The sequence below is a fragment of the Nothobranchius furzeri genome, chromosome 4, assembly GCF_043380555.1.
Source record: "Nothobranchius furzeri strain GRZ-AD chromosome 4, NfurGRZ-RIMD1, whole genome shotgun sequence".
Classification (NCBI taxonomy): Eukaryota; Metazoa; Chordata; class Actinopteri; order Cyprinodontiformes; family Nothobranchiidae; genus Nothobranchius; species Nothobranchius furzeri.
This window is the reverse complement of record NC_091744.1, coordinates 2,671,065-2,695,183: the sequence shown is the minus strand read 5'-3', so window position 1 is coordinate 2,695,183 and position 24,119 is coordinate 2,671,065. Positions and strand designations below refer to the sequence as shown.

General features: G+C 41.1%; 2 protein-coding genes and 1 pseudogene across 6 annotated transcripts; 2 read left to right on the top strand and 1 right to left on the bottom strand.

The window, feature by feature from the left end:
- Positions 1-1,395: 1,395 nt before the first annotated feature.
- On the bottom strand, positions 1,396-3,830 carry LOC107391106 (ecto-ADP-ribosyltransferase 4). 2 transcript variants are annotated; one of them, XM_070550619.1, is made up of 3 exons: positions 3,548-3,627; positions 3,178-3,320; positions 1,396-3,046 (listed from the first exon to the last, which is right to left on the bottom strand). In XM_070550619.1, exons 2-3 carry the CDS (start codon positions 3,316-3,318, stop codon positions 2,162-2,164), a joined length of 1,026 nt encoding a protein of 341 aa, XP_070406720.1. In that variant the 5' UTR covers positions 3,319-3,320; positions 3,548-3,627; the 3' UTR covers positions 1,396-2,161. The 2 variants fall into 2 exon arrangements, with proteins under 2 accessions (XP_070406720.1, XP_015823673.1); XM_015968187.3 differs by lacking the exon at positions 3,548-3,627 and adding an exon at positions 3,767-3,830 and having other exon boundaries at positions 1,397-3,046.
- LOC107391114 (T-cell ecto-ADP-ribosyltransferase 2) lies at positions 3,248-7,382 on the top strand. 4 transcript variants are annotated; one of them, XM_070550618.1, is made up of 4 exons: positions 3,248-3,411; positions 3,784-3,861; positions 4,082-4,639; positions 6,141-7,382. In XM_070550618.1, the coding sequence occupies exons 3-4, from the start codon at positions 4,409-4,411 to the stop codon at positions 6,966-6,968; spliced, it is 1,059 nt and encodes a 352-aa protein (XP_070406719.1). In that variant the 5' UTR covers positions 3,248-3,411; positions 3,784-3,861; positions 4,082-4,408; the 3' UTR covers positions 6,969-7,382. The 4 variants fall into 4 exon arrangements, 3 of the variants coding, with proteins under 3 accessions (XP_070406719.1, XP_070406718.1, XP_054599521.1); XM_070550617.1 differs by having other exon boundaries at positions 3,784-4,639; XR_008563815.2 differs by lacking the exon at positions 3,248-3,411 and adding an exon at positions 5,868-6,052 and having other exon boundaries at positions 3,721-4,639; positions 6,141-6,229.
- On the top strand, positions 7,105-19,435 carry LOC129164478 (von Willebrand factor A domain-containing protein 7-like; annotated as a pseudogene).
- Positions 19,436-24,119: the final 4,684 nt, after the last annotated feature.

Genomic DNA, 24,119 nt, shown 5'->3' with positions numbered 1-24,119 from the left:
TCTGGAGCGCATCAACGATCAGAGCTCTGCGCCTCTCAGCTCAAAAAAATCCACAGAGAGTCCACATAGATAATGTAATATAAATAGAACCAGGATCGTTTTCGGGCACATTGTGCCCAGGGGCCCTTGCAATGATAATCCGGCCTTGCCACTCACAGGTCGGTGCTCCACAGCCACTGAAAAATAAGGTTAAAAAGCTGGAAGGCTGAAGCACTCAGATGAGTAAAGGTTTATTAGATGTGAGTAAAGAATAACATTTCTACACTGTATAAGTCTTCGTCTTCGGAAATATACAGATGTGAACAGTTTGAATGAAAAATAATTTTCCTGTTTTGGCCTTTTTTCTGAAAACTCCCAAATAGTATTCAACAGTCTGAGATCTTGCTACACACTCCAGGACATTCTAACTGCACATAAATCTAATTTAATAAAACCAGAGTACACATTAAACAAAAAAATTCAATGGTTTCAAAGTGCTGCTGTTTCCAAAACACTTCATTGGCTTTTACAGACACCTTCCTCAACAAACTGAATGTGCAGCATCACACAGAGACATCTAAATTAAGCATTCTACGTAACAACTTAGCTATTCATTGAGAAAAAAAACTACCTATGCACACTCTTTTGGAAACACTGCATGGTAAACTTATAACATAAATGTAATTAGACTTGTTTTAAGGTGTGGGATTGTGGCAAAAATAGAAAAAGATAGAACCTATCCTATCTTTAGTGATGCAACGCTTCAGGGTCACGGCCTGTTTGAATCACCCCTACAGACAAGGATTCTATTTGAAGCACCCAGGCGTTGCTTCCGCATCGCTGATGCTTGCAGAGTGAAGTTGGGTTTAAGGTAAAAAATCCCTGGCAGCGCAACCTCCAGCAAAACAAGAAGCATGTCAGACTCCCTTTCATCACTGGCAACGAGTGAAGAGGTAAATGTGTAAAACAATGTATAGGAATGGTGAAAGTTTTGTAACCATTTGGTACAAATCATTTAATGCATTTTGTCCTCACAGACTTCCGTAGAAGGAAACATGACATCCAACATGGCGTCGGCCAGAGTCTTAGACCTGCTCCATGTATTTCAGAACAGATTTTTATGGTTATCTGTTATGAAACTGCTAATATTTTTCAATAACTGGGCATCTTTTAAGTCATTTACTACAACATTTTGATGGATATTTGCAGAGATTAATGGTACTAACTACACATTGTCACTTTAAATATTTGATGTTGATTTTCTGCATTTAAGCTTTTTTGGAAGAAATTTTTGCTGAAAAATAATCAATTACATAATTTCACTGAATGAAATTAAAATGTCATCAATTTTATGTTGAAAAAAATGTCATAATCTGGTGAGACTGTATTGCAGACAAATGTCCACATGCAGGTCTATTTCTTCATCTCAAAAAGTAGTACCAAACAAAAATATATCAACTGAACATCAGAACTGTCATTATTTGGCATTTTGAGAAAGAGGAAAGGTAGATGAAGAGTTTAATGTACAATATGTGCATAGAATGTAAACTTTGTGTCATTAAAAGAGTAAAAACCCATACTTATCAATCAATCAACTTTTATTTGTATAGCACTTTCCATCATCCTCAAGGGGGATCCAAAGCGCTTAACACAGCACAAATAAAACTTAGAAACAAGACACCAATACAACTAGGATCAAAAAGAAAAAAATAAATAATAGCAAACAAAAATAAAAAGCTATTAAAATCTGTTAAAACCAGTCACAGAACAGATTAGGTGAAAGCCAGATCATTAAAATAAGTCTTCAAGCGATTCTTAAAAGCAGCCAAAGGTGGAGACAGCTTGATGTTAAGAGGTAACTTGTTCCAGAGGGACGGAGCTAAAACAGAAAATTCCCTATCCCCACATGTCCTACACCTATCATTTCCATAATTACATTTTAATACCATCTGATAATATCTGACATCCCTAATCAAAACCCACGGTTCAATCAGGAGTTGTATTTTATGGCTGTTGGGAGTACAGTCACTGTGAATACATATTTTAAGAACATGCAAGAACATAAAACTCAATGGTTGACAAAACTCCAACCACTATTGGCCTCAATAGTTCAGGTAGACTTCACAGTGGGGTTCACATGGGCAAATGAAGTATCTCTTTCTCACACCACTGGAAAGTGTTGCTAACTCCACATGAACGCAACAATTATCAACACCAGCTGAGCTCCCAGCACAGCAGCCACAAACCCAACATGCCTTTGCTTTACAAGAATAAAAGATGTCAACATCAAGAGTGAAAAACACGCCAACATGAAAACATTTCCTCCATGCCAAAGCACCAACTTCACGATAAAAGGGGTTTCTGTTGGATTGGGATACAGTTTGCAGTTTTGGTCCGTTCTTGGTGTTTTGGTGCTTTGTAGTTTGTAGACCACTCTGCACCACGGATCATTGGTCACAATATCTGTGACCTTAAAAACCTCATAGGTGGGAATGAGCACCTGTCCCCGTTGCTTACTGCTGGAGTAGTAGGTAATGTCACCACCAAAGCATGTGAAGATCTCGAAGCAGGAGATGTTGTTATAAGACCAAGACGGCTGCTTGCTTGAACTCGCCCATATAAAAGCACCAAAACGCACATTCGTGTTGACAATGTTTTGGTCAAAGCGTTCCCCCGTCCGGTGATACACGGTTCTGCATGATGTCGGATATTTACTCAGAGCTTGGACAGCGTCTGTCAAGTAGTAATAAAAGTAGTGAAACCTGAATCTTCCTGTGCTGTAGTTGTCTTTTCCCGTTTTTAAAGCTTTGTTGAAAGTTTGCCGGATGCTTGCATATCTTGTGAAAATGTACATGACTACGGCGTGGTCGTCTTTCAGGTGCTTGTGCACGGGTTTCTTTGCCTTTTTTTCAACTAAAGCCCAGGCGTAGCTAAAGTTGATGTTGACTTGCCACTCAAACACACCAAACAAGTCAATCGCGGAAGCTGTTGCAGACCGACAGCCATCGAACATGTCATCGATGGACTCAGACGCCATATCCAGGGGTGAAACAGCCATCTTAGTACCCTGTGACAGATTAAAACATGTTTTATTCTAAGGAGACGATAATGTTTCTAACTACATCTAGCAAAGTTAACATTACTTTTTATTTGAAAGAAAGAACATTACTTTTTATTTGAAAGAAAGCACAATCTCACCTCTGCAGGTGTCTGAGACCACCTGATTAACAGAAAGATTTCAAAATACACCAGGAGCACCACCAACACCAACGCCACACAAACGCCCGCCCAGTTTCTCAGGAGTCGTCCTCCACATCCTGACTGGTTCATAAACGCCATATCTGAGTGAGTAAAACATTAGAATTGATCAGCTGTCAACATGTGTGGGTGAGGAGCCTATCACTGGTGAGAGATCAACAGGGAGGCAGGCAGGTAAGATGAACCAAACTTTTATTAAAGAAGGCTCCAGAGCTGAGCAGACAGACAAACTATTTGCACAAACTTGAGGCAATAAGATACACAAAGCAAGTATCTGACAATGACATCATCGAACACGGGGGTTACATACAGGAGGGAATCAGGAACAGGTGAGCTCAGAGGCAGGTGTGATTCCTTATGGGGAAACAGGAAATGAAAACACTGAACAGCAGCTGGGAAGCAGCATGCATGTGATTTAAAATACTGCAAAAGATTCATGTAAAGCTTCAATTTGCATACCAGGATAAATAATAAATGTCTTGCAAAGACATCACTACATCAGTTAGCTATAAATTAAAAACAACCATACCTTTCTCCTGCTACCAGCACGACATCCTTTTTGAGTCAGAGAAGTGACGAGCACTGCTAGTGTTTACAACAAGTTCTGCATAACAGGATATACAGGTAATATTCCCCAGCATGCACCATGGTGTCCACCTTTTCTCCTGGTTATTATGTTCCTTATCTTGCATGTGATGTTTGCACAGTGGTCGGTGTTTGGTGAGGAACTCAGCAAAAGTGTTTATCCACTCCTTTATTGAAACCTTCTTTACATTTTCAAACTGTTTTCCATACTTGTGTGAGTAAAAGCTTCGCTTTGTCCGTTTCCACTGTGCACAAACAGCGGGGAATTCCATTTGTTGTGAAACTGGCAGATCCTGTTTGGGAGCTAAAGGGCAAACACAAGGAGGAGTTGTCAGGAAACAAAACCTTAACTTAAACAGACTCTCGGGATGAGGTAAGCTGCTAAATATTGTATTAAGTTATAGTTTTCTAAAGTGCTTGTTTTTGAAGGGAATATCTAAAGCTTCTGTATGTTTCTATTTCTGATATCCAATTTTAAAAAAGTTTTTTTTTTCAACAAAGATTCTTGTTATAATTGTTGCTTATTTGCTAGTTGAAACACCTTTAGCTAGGCATTACAAACATTTCCATCTTAATTCCAGAGCAGATGGTTCAGATACAAATACGCCTATATTTATCCAGACTGTCTTTAAGAGTTCTTCCAGGTGAAATGATGGATTTATCTTTTTGCAGATGGACCATGCCACCCGGGAAGAGTCAGAACTGTCAGAAAACATTATTGTCTGCTTGCCTCATTATTTCCTGTGTTGTTTTAGAAGGTCTACTAATATATTTGGTTGCACATCTGTTGCTAAGCTGGACGGATGTTGTACGACAGGTATTTAACTTTTTTTAATACAATCTATTATTATTAACGTTTCAGAGATCAAATGTGGTATATTTGGAATTAAAGGTGTGGTTTACTTGTTTATTCAATACATTTGCAGTGTTCTTTAGTGTAAATCAATGCCGTATGAGTCATTAAAAAAGCTGTGATGCTTCTGTTCTGATATGCAGAACTTTGCTACTGCAGAGGTGGGCTGAAAACAGCTGGATTACTCATTATTATTATTAACGATATGCACACACCTCGCTTCTGATTTGCTAACAGAATGCATTCAGTGATGATGCAAAGTCACCATCGTAAAACAGTTTTCGCTCTCTCTCCTCGCTGCAAAAATGTATTTATTTTTTCAAAGCCTTCCTGTGGGTGGGCGCAAGCCAAGATGGACGAGGCCATGAATGCAAATTCACAGTGAGACATAGATATGTGAGGATTTTCAAATCCTAACATTTCACCGTCTATTTTTTGTCAGAAGCTAACACAGGAGATAGGTGTAGGAGACTGTTTTAATGTTCAGCCTTCATGAAAACTCAGAGTGGCCGATTATAATAAGAAATAATCATTTAAAAATGTTTTTTCAGTCAACAACACCTTTAAAGTTATTACAAAATTCCATTTAGTTTTTTTCAGACAAGGCAGCTTTAATTATATTGAGCATTTCAAACACGGGGCATTTCAGTGTGTTTTTAAGCCGGGCGTACACTGTGCGACTTTTTCACTTTTTTGAGCCGATTTTCCACTCGTGCGAGAATCCACAAGGTCGGGGCGAGTTTTGCGCTGAGCGTCCTGTAGTATACAGGGGGTCACGAGAGGTGATTAACACCACGTGATCAGCTACCGATCAGCAATCGTGAGCTCGCACGGACTTCTGAAGTGTTTGATATTTTGCTCGTTCTTCGTGAGGGTTGAAGCGGCCCATTTAGTGGCTGCAATCCAAAAAGTACCAGAACTGCTCACGGCACATGCGCAATCATGCATCAACACCATTTTTATTTCTACACGTTTTTTTTTACACACAATGACAAGGATTGCCAAGAAAGCGTGTTTGTTGTGTTCATGTCAAATTAAATTGATCACAAAAGACAGATTTACTTTCTTTATTTCGTTTTCGTCATCCAACCCCCATAACTCCCTGTGTGTCCTCCTGCAGCACTCCCGAAGGACAACAAGCAAAACAAGACAAAAAAGTCTGACGTGTTGTGTAAAAACTGCTATTTTTTAGCATATTTTTAGGTCCAACGTGTTGCTACCAGACGTACAGTGTGAGCAGTCAGGTCGCATCCGAGAACTGGGTCGTACAGTGTGAGCACACGACTCGTGAGATCTGCCCTGAGAGGAAGTCGTACGGTTTGACCTGAAGCTGAGTGCTACGAGTGAAAAAGTCGCACAGTGTACGCCCAGCTTTAGGTGAACAGTCATGAAATGTGTTTATTGTTTCTATTATCTTCTGCCATCTACTGGATACTTAAGGAATTACATTTTTTCTTCTTTTCAGAGCTCTAATCAGGATTTGACAAAAAACCACAGTGAAAACACATTTGGCTGCACATCCAAACTCACCGTTGTGACCGACGAGGCCCTGAGGCAAAAATGGGAAGCCTGCAGCGCAAACTTCAGTCAAGCCTGGAAAAATTTGGAGCAAAGCTGGAAAAGACCTCCTCACAGCTACTTGGAGACCCAACATTCATCAGCGTTACACCTTTTTACTTCTGTGATCCTACAGCCTGTTAACCGGGTTATTCATCCTGCTGACAGAACGCCCAAACAAAAACACACTTTTGAGTTGTTCTCTCTTTTTTCTACTTTAAGTGAAGCTATTCAGATTATTAAACACAATCAGGTGATGTGTTTAAATACAATCTACAGGACAGAAACTGTTTTACTGCACAACGTCTTGGACCAACTGGTTCGATTCGACACTTTTATTTTAGGATCAGATGAGCCGAACGTAACAGGAAACGTTTCCTGTTTTGAGATATACTCGTGCTTCGGAGCTGACGTAACACAATACTCTGCTCTAAACCTGAAGAAACAAATGCTGATTCCTCCTTATGAGGTGTTTATGGTGACTGATATCCAGAATCAGACAGATTCATGTAAAGTTATTTATAAACTCAGAAGCAACATGAACTGTGTTTATGACAGAGACAGCAACAGGATGCATTCAATATCTGCTTTTCCAATGGAGGGGTTCTGGCTCATTTTTACCATCATTTGCTTGATAACACTGTCTCTTTTATTACCTTGTGTTTTTAAATTACACCATGAGTTAATTATGGCGTACAGATGTTCATCTGTGCACTGCACTGCAGTCATGTTGTAACCTAAAGGGTCAATTACAAATTCAAGTACGTACAAGACAGAGAAAGTAAGTTATGAAATAATGATTATTAAAACTTGAAATCTATAATAAATACCCCGAACAATAGTAATGTGTGGTTTGCATAAGTGAGGGTGAGATGACAGCACCTGTGACTTCAGCTGCAGGCAACTGAACGTCCAGCAGAGGGCAGATGTTCAACTCTCTGGCTCAAACTAGTGATGGGAATTTTGGCTCTTTTTAGAGAGTCGGTTCTTTTGGCTCATCTCACCAAAAAGAGCCGGCTCTTTCGGCTCCCAAGTGACTCCTCAGACTTTCTGTTGCGTAAAGTATATTTATCACCAAAAATAATGCAAAACTATATGTAAAATGATTTACTAATATAAAAAAAGCAATAAACCAAATATTTTTCATTTATATGGATTTATTTACTGAACAACACTTTAAGAAATCTCAACTTTCCGACTGCTGGCGCTCATTTTCTCACCATCTTCGTCACACTCTCCTCTCGCTCGCCTTTTCCCTCCTCCTCATTCCCTCTCGTCACCCTCCACCCGCATGTGCTCTGCTGTGTGTCTGAGTCTGATCCTCCCTCTTCCCCGCCCCTACTGCTCTGTGTGTGGACAGTCGACACGCAGTTACACATGTTGACCAATCGCCTGTAGCTTTCAACAAAGCGGGGGGAGGGGGGGGATGTTTGACGGCTCCCAATGACGAGCCGGCTCCCGTCGCTCACTTCATAGAGCCGGCTCTTAGAGCTGGTTCGTTCGCGACCGACACATCACTAGCTCAAAGTCATTGCTTCTGACCTGTGATATGGTAATATGATGCATATTTATGTTTCTTTATGTGGTAGAGGCTTTTATCCAAAGCAATGTACTAATTTTAACCTATAGGGCGTGTTGTGATCTGTGGGGGAAATCGGAGTACCCGGATGAAACCCACGCATGCATGGGGAGAGCATGCAACTCCAAGCAGAAAGTTTGCAGCCGAGTTTCGAATCTGCAACCTTCTCGCTGTGAGGCAACAGTGCTAACAACTGTGCCACCATGCGTGCATGATTTATCATCAAGGATTTAGAGCTTTTGTATTCTGTTTAACTTTATCTAACCACTAAATTGTGTAAAATGCAAAACTCACACGTTTTCAACCTTGGACAAAAAAGGTAGGTGATGGATGGTTAGGGTCCCTAAAAGCTGTGCAGAGAATAACGTGCTTTATAGTTGATGTCACAGCACAAGTGCTGCTGGGTGCTAGTGCTAGACAAACAAACTGCATTTGCCAATTAAAAAAACACAGGCAGAACTTTTTCACATTGATAAAAACAAATTGACATTAACAAAAATCACATTTTTATGCTCAAACGCATTACTCACAATTCTCAAATTTTCTCTCGTCTATTTGTGTACTCATAGGTTATTATTTGCGCCACTACTTTTCACACACCTCCCACCCAAGCCCCCACAATGCGGGTGAAAAATTGAAGCAAACGCGGAAATTAAATAAATTGCAGTTCCACCCTCATCTGCTGGGGGCTGGTTTCAGAAGCGAGCAAATCCTCATTGACTCCCATGTTAAAAATACCAATTTCACAGCAGAAATAAACATGTTTACAGCCTGGTTCCAAAACATGTTTTTTGTTTAAATGATCTAGTTTACACTCATGACAACTCTGAGGGGGGTGAATTTTTTTCTCACTCTTCTGTTTAAGTGTATTAAAAGCCTAAAATTCTGTATAATTAATGAGCATCAGACCCACGTGACCACAGAGCTAGCTCCGTGGAAAGGCCTCAGTACAGCCTCGGCCTGGCTTGGATACTGCTCCGGGATTTTGAGTCTCTGTGTTTGTGTATTCTTGTTTGGATATTTTTTGTGCAATTGTTGGACAAAATGACTTGCTGTGGCATAAATTGCACTAATAGAGCGTTCAAGGAGTCTCCACTTCATTTTTTTCGGTAAGTAAAATTATTTTTATGTATTTTAGGTCACTGCTGAGCTGAGCTGATGGCTGATTCTGCCAGCAGCTCGGCGCATCTGTCTGATCGCGGCTTCTGTTAGCTGCGCGGGCTGACGGCTGGTTCTTATGGCAAGCCAGAATCGCCAAAATACGCCACTTCTCCCCGCAGCTCGGCGCATCTCTGTCTGATTGCAGCTTCTGTGTGCTGCGCGGGCTGACGGCTTGTGGAGCTCTGGGATGGAAACCTTTCCACCCGGTTCTCCCCAGCGGCAGCTCTGCGCATCTCAGATTGCAGCGGTGCTTGTCTGCTGTGCGGCTGCCGACTTGTGGAGCTCTCGGAGACCTCTGTGTTCCACCCGGTTTTTTCCAGCGGTCAGCCCGGCGTATCTCTGACTCAGAAGCTCTGGTGTTGTGCACAGTTAACTCCAGTTGTAGCTAGGTTGCTACCTCCGTTAGCTTAGCTCCCACCATCGCATTGGCTTTGGGTTAGCTTCAGGTTAGCTTGTAGCTAGTTCGACCGGGTGTCGTCAGTCGATCCCAGCCTTACAGCTCCACCTCTCTTCCCTTTTTTGGAATTGTCTGGGCTTGACGGAACCTAGACACAGTCAAAATGGCGGTGGTGGCCACCTCCCAATTTAGCACAAAAACTTGTTATTGTAGTCTATGGAAACCCATTGTCCATATATTTATGTCGATGGTTGAAACTAAAATATGCGAGATAGAGGCCCTTGATGGACCAGAGTTCCCCACCCCTGCTTTAGAGCATGATTAACTCAAACAAGAGGAATCATCATCCATTTTGACGATAAATAAAATCTGCTTTACAGTGAATGTTAAATTGTCCTCCTCCTGGAAATTCACTTCAAACCACTTCTGGGCCTTGAAGCGGCCAAATAGAGTATCAGAATTTGCACCCTCATCAAAAACCTCCTAGATCCAGATCCAGTTCGGGTGAATGATTGTGGAGTAAAGTGCTTTGGAGTCCTCTGACTCTGAAAGGTGCTGTAAGCTCCTGAGCTACTGCTGCTAACTATGCATCATGCTTCTATGAGGGAAAACAAACATGTAAACAAGTTGGATTCCACATCTTTTGAATGAATGTGGAAGGTTGCAATAAAATATGACAAACATAGCTATCGTCCCAAAAACTGTATTTTACAGTTTGCGGTAATGTTATTTTGAATGAACTCAAAATCAAGAGTAATTGAACAGTGTAGTTTAATAGCCTTTCCCTGTGGAGTTTGAATCCAACAGTTGTATTCTGATCATGAGGTGTTGCTGCTGTGAAGGCCAGTGTGAAGCTGGAGAGTTTTGTCTCTGGACGGTGGACATTGGGACGAATCTGTCAGTGTTCTTTTTGTATTATCATCAGAACAATACAAAACATTTTTTTATTCTGTTAATTTAGGACTTTTACAGTCACAGTAACTGGGTGGAGCTTGGAAACAAGACTCCCTACAGCACTCTAATCAGACCAGACCAGCCTTTTACAAACCTGGCAGGTGGGTGAACTTCCTTCTGTGTTTGAGTGAATTTATTTTGTGGTCCGTTTACTTACTTTTTTGTGTTTCTTATTATTTTTAGGACCTAATACTCCAACATGCAGAAGCTGTGTAAATGGTGATTGCAAGAACAACCTCCTACCAGAGCTGATGAGAAAGAGTCTTCTTACCTCAAGCTACTTTCACATGTTCTCTCCTGCAAAACCTCCAGGTAATTTTGAGGGATTTTATTCTTCGTTTTATGCTTCCATTCATCCCTTTTTCTATGCTTATAGGGTCGGGTTGCGGGGGCAGTAGCCTAAGCAAGAATGAGATTTTCATTGGTGCACTGGAAAAAGTCCTTCCTAAAGCCAGAGACACTCTTGGTCAGCTTCCTTCTCACACCAAACCCTCAGTCAGAATTCTTGGTGTGACCTTTGACCAAGCTCTCGCCCTCTCGCTCTTGAGGTTCTGGTTCTGGTCTTTAGGGCCTTACATGGACAAGCACCATACATACACTTATGATCTTCTCAGTCCCTACACCCCCAGCAGGCCCCTGAGGTCCAGCGATCAAAGCCTACTGGTTGTGCAGCGCACCAGGCTAAAGCCCAAAGGTGACAGATCATTTGCTGCTGTGGCCCCCAGACTCTGGACCTCTCTCCCCCTGAGCCTGAGATCAGTGGACTCAGTGGTTTTCTTTAAAAAGCAGCTGAAAACTCACTTGTTCAAGCTAGCTTTGACCTCTTGTTCATCCTTTTTTTCCCACACTGGCTTCTTTTCATGCTGCTGTTTCTGTGTATTCAGTATTTTTCAGGCTTATCTTAATCTTTACTTTTTTATTTTTTTATTTGATTGTAACGTCAACAAAGTTTTCTATCCAAGCAACACAATTAACACCATTTTCTCTATTATGATTTTTTTGACATTTAAAAATATAGTGTTTCTTTTGAAGCACCTTGCGATTCTTATCTTGAGATACAGTTGGTCTTTCTGCTGCCCCCCCCCCCCCCCCCCCCCCCCACGCCGCAGGCTCATTCTTCTAGCAGAGGCGTAGGCATAATTTCAGCTGGCCAATCAGTCCGTAGTGTCACCTCGGTCCCAGTCTGACCACTGGGGAGAAGGTCTGAAAAAAAGAGTCACCTCAGAACCGAAAACGCAAATCGAACCTGTGTGTGAAACCAAATTCCGAACTGACGCTAATGTGTAAGCACCAATAGTCTCCCCAACGTGTCCTGGGTCTTGGTTGGGCGTGTCCAAAAAGCCCCACCAGGGAGGCATCAAGGAGGTATCCTAAACAGATGCCTGAGCCACCTCAACTGTGGAGGAGCAGCAGATCTATTCAGAGCCCCTCCCGGATGACTGAGCTTCTCGCCCAATCTAAAAGAAAGCCCAGACACCCTGCAGATAAATCTATTATTGGCCTTTTGTATCTTGTTCTTGTGGTCACTAACCAAAGCTTGTGACCATAGGTGAGGTTTAAAACATAGATTGATATATATCAAGAGCTTCAACTTTTGAATCAGCTCTCTCCCCACGATAGACCGGTACAACACCTGTACATCTGTGGACGTAGCACATGTCTACTTAGCAATCTCCCACTCCATCTTTCCTTCATTTGTGAACAAGACCTGAGACACTTAAACTCCTCCACTTTGGGTAGGACCTCATCCCTGGCCCGGAGAAGGCCTTCTACCCTTTCCCAGTTCAAGATCCTCCTGTTGAATCCAAGGTTTGACTATCCATCAGACCTTTCACTCCAGAACCTTTGAACAGACCTTAGCAGGGAGGCTAAGGACTGTGATCCCCTGTAGTTGGAACACACCCTGCAGTCCCCCTTTTCCATAGGGGACCACCATCCTGGTCTGCAAATTCAGCGGAACTGCTGCCGACGTCCACGCAGTATTGCAAAGCCAACACACCCCCACAGCATCCAGACCCTTAAGGAACCTTGAGCAAATCTCATCCACCCTTGGACCCTGCCACCGAGGAGTTTTTTGACCACCTCGATCAGCATCAGAGATTAGAAATCCTGACCCAAAGTCTTCTTGTTCCTCGCTGGAAGATGTGCCAGTGGGATTGAGGAGGTCTTTGAAACACTCCACCGAATGCTTAATGTCAAAATTTCCAACTTTCAAAATATTACTTTTCTTTTAGGTAAATGCAGCCACGGTGGCCAGTTTGACCGGACAAGCAGGACGGATCCAGTGGGCGGCATTCATAAGGATTACATTAGCGCGGGTTTTCTCCACCTTGAAGCAGCTTATCTGGCTGTGAATGCCACCATGGAGTTACTGGAGGACATCAGATTAGCTATAGGAGATACAAATTTTCTGAGGTATGAAAGAGCTCTATGCAACTAATTTCACGACACATTTCTGCAGAATCTTCTATTGAAATATGTAGGCCTCAGACTGCAAAAACAATTGTTATATAAAATAAAATTTAGAGAAGTGGAAGTCAGAAGAAGAATCAATATCTCTGGTATTTGTTTTGGTTACTCCATTGCAAAACTTTGGCTTTTCCTGCGTAATTGAAAACGAAAACAAATAAAAACATTGATAAGATTTTCATTTTCCATCTTGTGGCTGCAGACTGATGGGCATTCCTCAGTCATCTGTGCTGTGTTTCGTTATTGACACCACAGGCAGAATGAGTGAAGACTTCGCTAAAGCAATATTGATATTATTGACGGTAAAAGAGGAACCCAACAAGAACCCTCGGTTCCATTTAATGACCCTGGTAAGTTCTTCCAGAGAAGGATTACAGAGGAACAGAGGCTGATGAAGACTGTTAATATCTTGTGTTAAACACACAAGATTTGGACCTCTCAGTGTGACAAATAATGCAGATGTGTTTAAGTCCAAAATCAACAAGTTGTCCGCAGGTGGAGGAGGAGACATCCCAGAGTTGTGTTTATCTGCCTTAAAGGTGATCACGTTTATTTTTTTATTTACATAAATATGTTCCATTTGGTTTTTATATGTTTTAATTTCTTCATGAAAACTAAATGTAAATAATTTGCCGTATCTTTGATAGCTTGCTCTGACAGCAGCACCACCCTATTCTGAGATCCTCGTTTTTACAGATGCTCCAGCTAAAGATGCCTATCTGAGAAACACCCTCATTGCTCTCATTGAGAGCACCAAGTCGACTGTATGGCTTCTCTTTTACTCCTCTTTTCTGTCAAAAATGATTCAGTCCTTCTACCGTCCTGTTTGTGAGGTAGGTTGTTATTTATTTTTTACCTTTCTTGTTTTTAGGTGACATTCATGAAGACCCATGCTCCAGCTCGTGGCCGACGCCACAGGAGCTTCCCGGGTGTGAGTCCACGTTCAGTTGGTCACTCTGATGCCCATCTGTATAATGAGCTAGCTGAAGTCTCTGGAGGTCAGGTCATTGAGGTTACTAAGTCAGATCTCTCTCTGGCCACAAGTATTATAGAGGATTCATCAACCAGCGCTGTGGTAGGACATTGTTACAGAACAAAGATAATTGTGTTTTTTTATGTTTCATACAAGTGTTTTTAAGGTTTTTTTTATCCTACTTTCAGGTGACAGTGTTTCAGGTTGTGAAAAACCCTGGAAGAACTGAACATTTAAATTTTACTGTTGATGATTCATTAATGAACGGAAACATCTACATCACAGGAGCACCATCTATCACCTTCAGTCTTACCAGCCCCACAGGTTTTATGATGCTTTCATATTTTTATTTTTTGTCATTTATAAACATTTTACATTCTCATCCCTCCTTAAGTAGGTTTGATGTGTTTTTTGTCCTCTAGGTGTTTCTCAGAGTTCTACAACGTCCAGCGGACCTTTGGCTTGGCACACCAGAGTTGGAAACTTGCATCGATTGAGTCTCAAGCCAGGCAATCCAATAGGATCATGGCAAATCAGAGTTAACTCAAATAACTCCTACTCTGTCAAAGTTACAGGTTAGTAATCAGAATATCGGTAATCAGAATTCATTATTTTTTTGGTTTATTCAAAAAGCAGTCATGTTTTTGTTGATTATCAACATTTAAAAAAATGTTCTCTTTGTGGTTGTGTCAGGTCAAAGTTCAGTGGACTTCATTTATAATGGAAGCTCGTGAAGAAGCCAACGGGGACTTAAGTCTAAAGGAGGGACGTCCTCTTTCAGGTCAGACGACTATAGGGATTGTTGGGACCTTTACTTCTGGAGACTTGAGATGTGAAATGAAAACAGCTCTAACCCTAACCTGCAAGTCATCTAAAGGTTTCTCTCTTCCAGGTGGAAATGTCACCCTCTTGGTCTCTGTGACAGGAAGTGACACCATTAAAGTCAACGAAGTCACTCTTTATGATGGCTCAAAACCAACAGAGGTCAAAGGATCTTTCCAGGTGTGTGAAACATTAAAGTTTTTTTGTCTGCAGTAATTACAGTGTACATCACTTTATATTCTATATTTAAGCACACAGAAGTTGTTTTTTCTATCTGTGGTCCCTTGGACTTAGATTTTCCTTTTTTCCAAACTAAACTATCTACAGTTTCACAATGTTGTAATGGTAACTGCTCTCCTTGCAAAATTTCTTGTCCAACACAGTCAGTTGGTGATGATGACTACCTGGTGACATTTACGGCACTTGCAGCTGGTGATTTTGTGCTTGTTCTGAAAGGAGAAGAAAGCAGCTCCACATCCCCTTCAACTCCTGGCAGCTTCCAGCGACAGGCTTCCACAAAACTCAAGACCTCCAACATCTCTGTCTCAGTGAGAGCATTCACAGCTTATCTTCTCTCTCAATGAAGGACTCGCCACTTCATCATTTACTACGCTCAAGACACTTTTTTTCAAACCAGTGAACTAATATTACATTTATATGAACACATCTTATTACTTTCTACTTCACTGGAACGCTCTCCCTTGCACCTGAGATAAGTGGACTCTGTGGTCTCCTTTAAGAAGCAGCTAATAACTGATGTGTTCAGACTTTTGCGTGACCTTCAGTTCATTCTTCATCACTAGCCTCTCCTCATCTAGCTCTTTCTACCAATTCTGGCTTTCCCAAAATCCACGGATTACATTTTTTAAATTCATTTTCTTTTAGCCTTTTCTCACATTTTTTAACCACAATTTTAACTTTTCTAATTTTGTGAATTTTTTATTAATAAAAATGTTTTTTTTACTTTTAATATTTTGTTCTTGTGAAGCACCTCGTAATCTGTACGTTGAGAGCTGCTATATAAAAGATAATTTCTTCTTTTTTTTACTTATAAATTTGTTCATTTTTTTATATCCTAAATTTAACAATTTAAAATTCTTACTGAGATTAAAAACTATCAAATGTTGCACCATAGGTTTCTTTTACACATGAAGCTTTTTACGTGTGAAACTTTTTTTTAAGTCTTGGTTTTTCTGGCCTATTTTTGTTTTTACTGAACTCCCTTCTATGCTATGTAACAATGCACATTAACATTCCCAAAGATGTTAATGAAGACTCTACAAAAACTTTATTTTTGAGTTTAAATTTCCCTACTTCTCTCTCAACTCTTTTCCAGGCCCAAGCCAATGTTAGTGACATAGAACCTGGCTCTACCATTTCCATCCCTTTCACAGTTGCCATGACTACCAATGGAGTTGTCAGTGATTCTGCAGCAGAAACATTAACAGTTAGAGCCAACAACGACCGTAGCTACGCTTCCACCGCACCAAACACCATCATTGTTGGTCCGGGCACTGGAGGCAAAGCTAACAGCGTTGTGGCCTTAACAGTTCCAGCCAGCGCTGCATCGGGAACAGATGTTACACTAATTATCGAGGCACAGAATGCAGCCGGGACTGACATCAACTACACCATCCTCAGGTTCTCAGTGGTTGCCAAGGTGAGAGAAATAAAAAAGGAGGAGAACGCTTTATTTCAAACAACACTTTCTGCTAGCTGCCTGATTATGATAAAAAATGTGTTGGAAAAAAGCAACTTTAAAATCTGATTTTAGAGTTGTGATCCAGTTTTCCCCATTTTAGGAACTGATATTTTTTAGAAAATCTGTAAGTGATACTCTTACCCTGTATTGTGATGTGATGTGCAATACGGACAGTTTTTTCCTAAGCCAATCCCCCCAATTCTATAGTCCCTCATGCAATTTGAATTGAGCATCATTCAGCATTAGCCGATAGCATTCAGAATCTGCTTACAGATGTCAATCGCAGAGTTTGTGTGCACATTTGCGGTCCTTGCAGATGTACCTACTGATGCAGATTTGATAAAATAAGAATATATATGTATATAAATATATATATATATGTATCAGACTGGCTCACTTTGGGCAATGGCCCACCGGAAATGTCATGGTCTGTGCTGAGCTAACACCTGTTTGAGTTTCTCTGTGTGCAGGTGGGTGTGTCTGGAGAGCAGCTGTTGTTGATCTCCTCATCAGTGGTCAGGGGATTTAAGGAGTGTCGGGACAACACATCAGCGCTGGATGATTACTCAGTATTGGGTAGTATTCTCGCCAGAACCTTGCCTGTCTTGTGTATTTCCTGTTTACCTCGCTTTGATCAAGTTAATCTGCCCTGTTACCTTTGACCTCCTCAGGTACCTTCCATTCATCTGCCAACTTCCACCACCAAGCAAGAGACTCACCGGATCATCCTGCTTACCAGCCCGTCAATCGCCCCTGACCGCCTGCTCTCCAACCCCCACCTGCCATCAGTACAACCTGGACTCCGGTGCTCAGCTCCCAGCCATTTCCTCTGCCTCTCGCCTGACCAACTCAGCCAGCCCTGACGTGCCCTCCTCTCAAAACTCTCTCTAACTAACTGGAAACCGTAAGACAAAATCTCATTACCTTTATGCCCATTGTCCTGCAACTACTCACTCTGGTTTTCTGCTGCAGAACTTCATCAGAACCTCCCGAATCCCATTCAACATCTGCATCACTCATCCAACTTTAATAAATAATTTTACTCACCTTCTGCCTGTGTGTGATTCTGCATGTCGTGGGTCAAAAGACTTCAACCCAACATGACAAGAAAGTGCCCAGTATGCCATATGGCCATTCCACCCCGGCCCTCTGTCAAAAAAAAGACTCCAGATTTTTGCTTTAATAATAAAACCTTTGTAGAATTGTATAATGTTGCAGCATCAGAGGGATGGACATGCATAAGAATCTCAAAAATATGGGAAGTTATTCCTTCAAAATAAGAAACTTTTCAAAATAAATATATTACTTTTATTATACATTTACTATATGACATTTGCATATATCCATGAAAAACTAACTAAATGTACTAATTGAAATAATTCAACAACAACAAATCTAGAACCCAAGACTGATAAAACCATAAACACATTTAACATTTATTACACATTTTATAGAAAGATATTGATCCGTGAAATGCTGGGAATTTTTTGTTTTTTGATTGTTTTATGTAGTATTTTAGTAAAAGTTAAGTTAAAAAAAATCTCCACTTATCTATATTTTTTTGTTTGTGTTTCCAGGTGACTGATTTTACTTGCCCAGTGTGCAAGGTGGTAAGAACATCAGTAAACTGTCCTCTTCCTCAGTCTGTGCTTCCTTTCAGTGGGAATTCATTGCAAATATCACGGATGGAATCAATAGAACTGGTATAGAGAGAGTATCAGCCAAGGTCTTTCAACAGTAGTTTAGTGGTTGGAGCCGAGGGTGACAACATCACGGTGGTCACCTACAGAGGCTCCTGCTGCTCACAGAAGGTGGAGCTGGCTGCTGTGGATGGAGTCGGAAGCTGTGGGGAAGTGTGTGACTACATCTTCATCCAGTAGAGGGCGCACTCGAAGCACAACTCATGCTGTCTGGATCAGTGTTGCAGTTGCTGTAGTTTTAGCAGCAGTAGTATTGAGTGTGTTCCGAATACGCAAATCCATGTCTTAATACATCAAACAACAGCAGGGGCAGCGTTAGGCCCGGCTGCTTGGGCTCAAGCCCCGAATCTTTTTTGAAAAGCCCCGGATCTCAAACGTGCAAGTAACATGCAGTACCAAAGTCCAACAGAGAGGGAGCAGCTGGCAGTAGTTTGTATAAAGCATGCCTGAGCCTCCACCACCAAAGAAGAAGCCCTTCAGCAGCCGGCAGTGTTGCCAGATGTACGATAATTATCGTATTTGTACCATAATTTTGGGCTCTGTACGATGTACGATCAATAGTTTCAAAAATCCTCAAATGTACGATAATTTCACATTGCATCTAGTAACACCATCTTTTGCTGTGGCTTTCCCAAGTCAATTATATAATTTTAAACTGTTCTGAAGTCAGATTTCACCTCAGTGCTTACAGGTTTATAAATGTCTCCTACAAACTAATGAAAAAGAGAAGTTTGAAAATGATGTGAAAAACGCTGAAATCAAGCTATGTGGCTTTTTAGCCCAGCACAACATTGCAATGAGAAGCACAGACTACTTAGTACAGGTGATTAAAGGCATTCTGCTGTGACAGACAGTGAATCAGATGAGGAGATCGAGATCAGCAACTAGGTGAGTAGGCTGCTGTGTCATTTATTGGGTCAGTTTTTCCACTGCTGTGATGTTTTGTCGCGTGCTTTTAACCTATGTAGAAATGAAATAAATAGGGCTGCGCAAATGTGCATGTTGTGTCAATGCGTGGAGGTGGGAGTGGTGCCGACACACTCTGCACGTTTATAAGCATTATATTACTGGTTTTAAAGATGTTTATTTAAACAGGGCAATATAAAACACCTTCTTTGTTATATTATATTGGAGTGAGAAGTCGTTTATAGAACGTTATTATCAAATTTATAATGTACGATAATTTGTACTGAAAAACGATAATTTAAGCCTCTCTGTACGATATTGTGGGATTTTGGATCTGGCAACACTGGCAGCCGGCGTCTTCTACACTCTCTGCCTGAAACGCATGAGTGAAGATGGACATAAGGACGTTTTTTAGACAAAAAGTACAACGACAGAACCCCAGCTTTGATGAGACTGGTGTTGACTCAAGTTTGTGAGTCTTATTTGAAAATATTTGTTGTGCTGCTGGTTTGCCTAAAGTTAGCTTATCAGATAAGGTTGTTGGAGAAAGAAAGGGAATATTTACTATCATCTCACACTAAACACTAACAGGAACAATATTCTGCCCTGAATATGCTTAATATGTAGCTTCAGATTGAAAATTATGTGGTACAAGAGTCAAAACAAATATATATGATGTTGACTAGTGCGTGTCATGTGTGTGCGTGTGCGTACGTGCGTCTGCGTGAGCGTGCATGTGTGTGTGTGTGTGTGTGTGTGTGTGTGTGTGTGTGTTAAGCCCCGGATCTTCTTCAGTCCTAAATCCACCCCTGAACAACATTAATAATGCAAGTACTAACAGAAAAATAATGAAGACAAATATAAGCATGAAATAATTGCATGAATTCAATCACATATCTGAAAAGTTAGGCCTTTTGCTGAAAAATATGATAGAATATAAATTTTTACAAGAGCTTATTACAGTCAATGCAAAGAAAAAAAGAGGAAGGTTATAGAAAAAAGCCAAAAAGTTGAGAAAAATGTCAAGAGTGGTGTTTCCTGAATAACCAAAAACGTCAAAACAATTGTAGCTACAGTTTCTGAATATTGTCTCGTCTCGTCTCTCGTCTTCCTCCGCTTATCCGGGTCCGGGTCGCGGGGGCAGCATCCCAACTAGGGAGCTCCAGGCCGTCCTCTCCCCGGCCTTGTCCACCAGCTCCTCCGGCAGGACCCCAAGGCGTTCCCGGACCAGATTGGAGATGTAACCTCTCCAACGTGTCCTGGGTCGACCCGGGGGCCTTCTGCCGGCAGGACATGCCCGAAACACCTCCCCGGGGAGGCGTCCAGGAGGCATCCTGACCAGATGCCCAAACCACCTCAACTGGCTCCTTTCGATCCGGAGGAGCAGCGGTTCTACTCCGAGTCCCTCCCGAATGTCCGAGCTCCTCACCCTATCTCTAAGGCTGAGCCCGGCCACCCTACGGAGGAAACTCATTTCGGCCGCTTGTATCCGCGATCTCGTTCTTTCGGTCATTACCCAAAGCTCATGACCATAGGTGAGGATTGGGACGTAGATCGACCGGTAAACCGAGAGCCTGGCTTTCTGGCTCAGCTCCCTCTTCCCCACGACAGATCGGCTCAGCGTCCGCATCACTGCAGACGCCGAACCAATCCGCCTGTCGATCTGAATATTGTTCTACATTAAAATAAAAGCTTCAGATGTCTGGAATTGTGCATTAGTGAAACTCCTGTAAAGTATTGAAGGGAGTTCTTTGAGTTGTAAAAACACCAAAAACTATTGATTTTCATTTTTCATGTTAAAAAGATTGATTTAATTCTCAACACCTCCTTGAAGTGAGATAAACAAACTATTTTAGCCTGTTTTGTTACACAGGAGAGTTTTGTTTTGCTTTTGGTTGAGAGAAAATTCTACAGTGACAGGAAAACAAAACCTTTGACAATTCCAAATGGAACTGGAGTTTCTTGCATCAACGTGTAACGTATTCTCCTCCCCTTGTCTGTGAGAAAAGGTTAGGCCCTATTGTGTTAGCCCAGCACCTTTCAGAGAGTTTTTGATCACATGCATGAAGGTGAAGCAGAATGAAACTGTCTTGGGATTAAGTTCTAAGATGCATTGTAGGTGATGGAAAGGTGAGACCAGAGGCCTCCTCCTCCTCCTCTTCAACGTAAAATCTTTCCTGTTTGACATAGAAGGCTTTGTTCACTCGTCCCTCAAATGTTCAGAAAAATGTTATTTTCTCTAAAAATATATTGGAAAGAATAGTAAGCATCCATGGTGCTTACAGGAAATTTTGCAGCACTTCACACAAACATTTCCTCTAGGTTGAGTTTTCCCTGAAAATTTCTATCTAGCTAACACTGAACAATGTATTCAGTGGAATTCCCACCAGAAAATGTTGAATTAATGATCTTAAACTGCATCTGCTTTTATCTAAAACCTACATGCAACCATCAAGGTAAAATGTGTTTTGCTACACTGAGTAGAAACTGAGATAGATGCTCATCATCATGGATTTCATTATCTAGACTTTTTCTTTGTTTATTGTCTAATAGATTTATTTCTGCTGTTTCCACATCTAGATCGAAAACCTTAAGAATGTTAATTGAGCATCGGTTCTGCTGTAGAGCAACAACATTTTATGATTTCATTGTTGATTTTATTTACAGAAACTGTTTAAACTGATCTCTGGGACAACATTTTCTTAATGATTATTTTGCCAAATAATAACAGCCATACCATTGTTCTATTTTATGATTTACATTTACTATTAACAATTTTTATGAATTTATTTTTATTGTGTAACGGCATGAAGGTTCTCTGATTTGTGCCAAAGGTCACATTTGCCTAGCTGGGTCAAACAGTACTTTGAATCCACAGATTAAACCCATGGAGCCACGATGTCTCCTCAAGATCATATCACCAGTATCTGCTGTTCCGTCCCAAGAAGGACACTTCAAGCCACGATGATAATAATTAAATAATAATTAATAAACTTATGATTTTATTACTGTTTAAAGAATCATTACAACATGATCACTTGGTTCAGATATACAGGTATTTTAATTACATGAAATGGATTATTATGCTTTGGGTATAATAATGATTAATTATAATGTTTAGAAAGATGTCTTCATCCAACACAGAGTTCAGATAAAAAATAACTGCATGACGTTTTTTGACGCATGAGCAAGCTTTCTTCCGGAGAGAGTGGGAGTGGTTCTGAGAGAGTTTGGTAAAAACTAACCATCACAGATTTCACGTCCAGTTCTGAACAAGACATCATCCTGAGGAGCCAGGGACGGCCGCCCTGACCTCTGCCTGCTGTTCTGTCACGCCGACAAGAATGGCTAAAGAACAAACAAAACTAACGAACTAATGAAAGACTCTCCCAGAGTCATTGATTTCTGAAGTTAAGACGATAACGTGCATCTGCCAAACGCTTCGTACAGCCGTGTACCCAGGACATCTCTGGACCGGACCATCGGACACTTCCGACTACTCTACCAGCCGAAGTGTCACGTTGGATGAAACTATCCTCCTGATGTCCGGATCCACAAAGGGGGGGCTGTTTGGGTGAGGTAGAACACGATAGATGACGTTTGATGCTGTTTTCTCTCAAAATAACTCAGTCATCTGCAAGACATTATTTCACCCAGAACGCTTCATTCTCTCTGAAAAAAAAAACAACCTTCTGAGAATTCCAATCACGCATCCAAACTCACCATTCTCAAATTAGTTCCATCCAACACAGGTTTGCTTTTAAACAAGTAATATCAAAGCTGTTAAAGATTGTCATTAAAATTGCCATCCATGAATTGTCATTTTATAATTGTCGTTTCAAATTTCCAGTTTAAAAATTGTTACAGTTTTTCTCAAATGCTAAAACACAAAAGCCAATCCTCTAAACCAAATGACCAGTTGTCTAAACACATTTACTAAATCTAGCCATCATTTTCCATCATCATAAACACATTTCACATGAAGACACAATACACAAAACACAATCCTCCGTTCTCATAAATCTAAACACATTTTTCCTTGCTAAAACACAAGTCGCAAAAGAACTCTGCTCATATTCGCAAATGAAAGCTCATGTGATGCCAAATGCTTGCCACAGTCAGCACTGATTGAACACAGTGAACACACCTGTCGTCATTCGTTACACACAGCGACTCAAAATTGAAGACAGTTGTTGCTAATGCTGTAACCACATCTCCTCACCTTCCTAGAGGAGCTAAGACATCCTCCTGGACCGCTAACAACACCATCCTGGGCCCGCACATCACATTTATGTGATCATTTGGGACAATGTCCGCTTCCACAGAACAAACCAAATCAGAGAGTGGTTCACCCTCAACAGTAACCACTTTTTAAACGTCTGTCTGCCACCCTACTCCCCTTTCCTGAACCCTATAGAGGAGTTCTTCTCATTGTGGAGATGGCAGGTTTATGACAGACAGCCATACACTAGAGAGGACCTCCTAAGGGCAATGGAGCTGGCTTGTGGTGACATCCCTGTGGAGGCCTTACAAGGATGGATTCGCCATTCCAGGGCGTTTTTCCCGCAGTGCCTGGCAAGAGACAATATAACCTGCGATGTGGATGAGATGATGTGGCCCGATGAAGCTCAGCGACATGATGCCGCACAGTGACTGTGGTGTCTGTGTGTGTTGTGAATAAAGTAAATAAAAAAATGTTCACACCCTGCTCATGTTTCCAAGAGTACTGTTGTGTGCAATAGATTCTGTTTTGCATTGAGTTGTGTTACAGTAGTGTACATGCAGAATTTTCTATAGATTTATACTATTCATATGAAACTCACAAATCTAAATGCCTAATCCTCTGCAGGGATCTAAGAAGATCTGTAACTGTAAAGTTTCTAAAAATGGGCAAATTGGCAGTTATGAAACAAAGAACCTTCTCACAAATTGAGTATTGTGTTTTCAATTGTTTTGCTGTAGTGTGTAATGGTGTGTATAGTGTTTACATTTTTGAAAGCTTCGAGCTGCTCTTTTGGTGTGAAAGTTTGAGTTTTGAAGTGAGAAGGTGTGGTTGTGTTTATGTAGTTTTAGAAAAGGGTGTTGTGTTTAGACATTGGGGAACATGGAGGAAACGTTTGTGAAATGTGTTTTAGCATTTGAGAAAAACTGTAGTAATAAAACTTCTTCATTTTTAAACTTGCCTCATTATTGAAACGAAACACAGAAAAGGGTTGCATTTCCA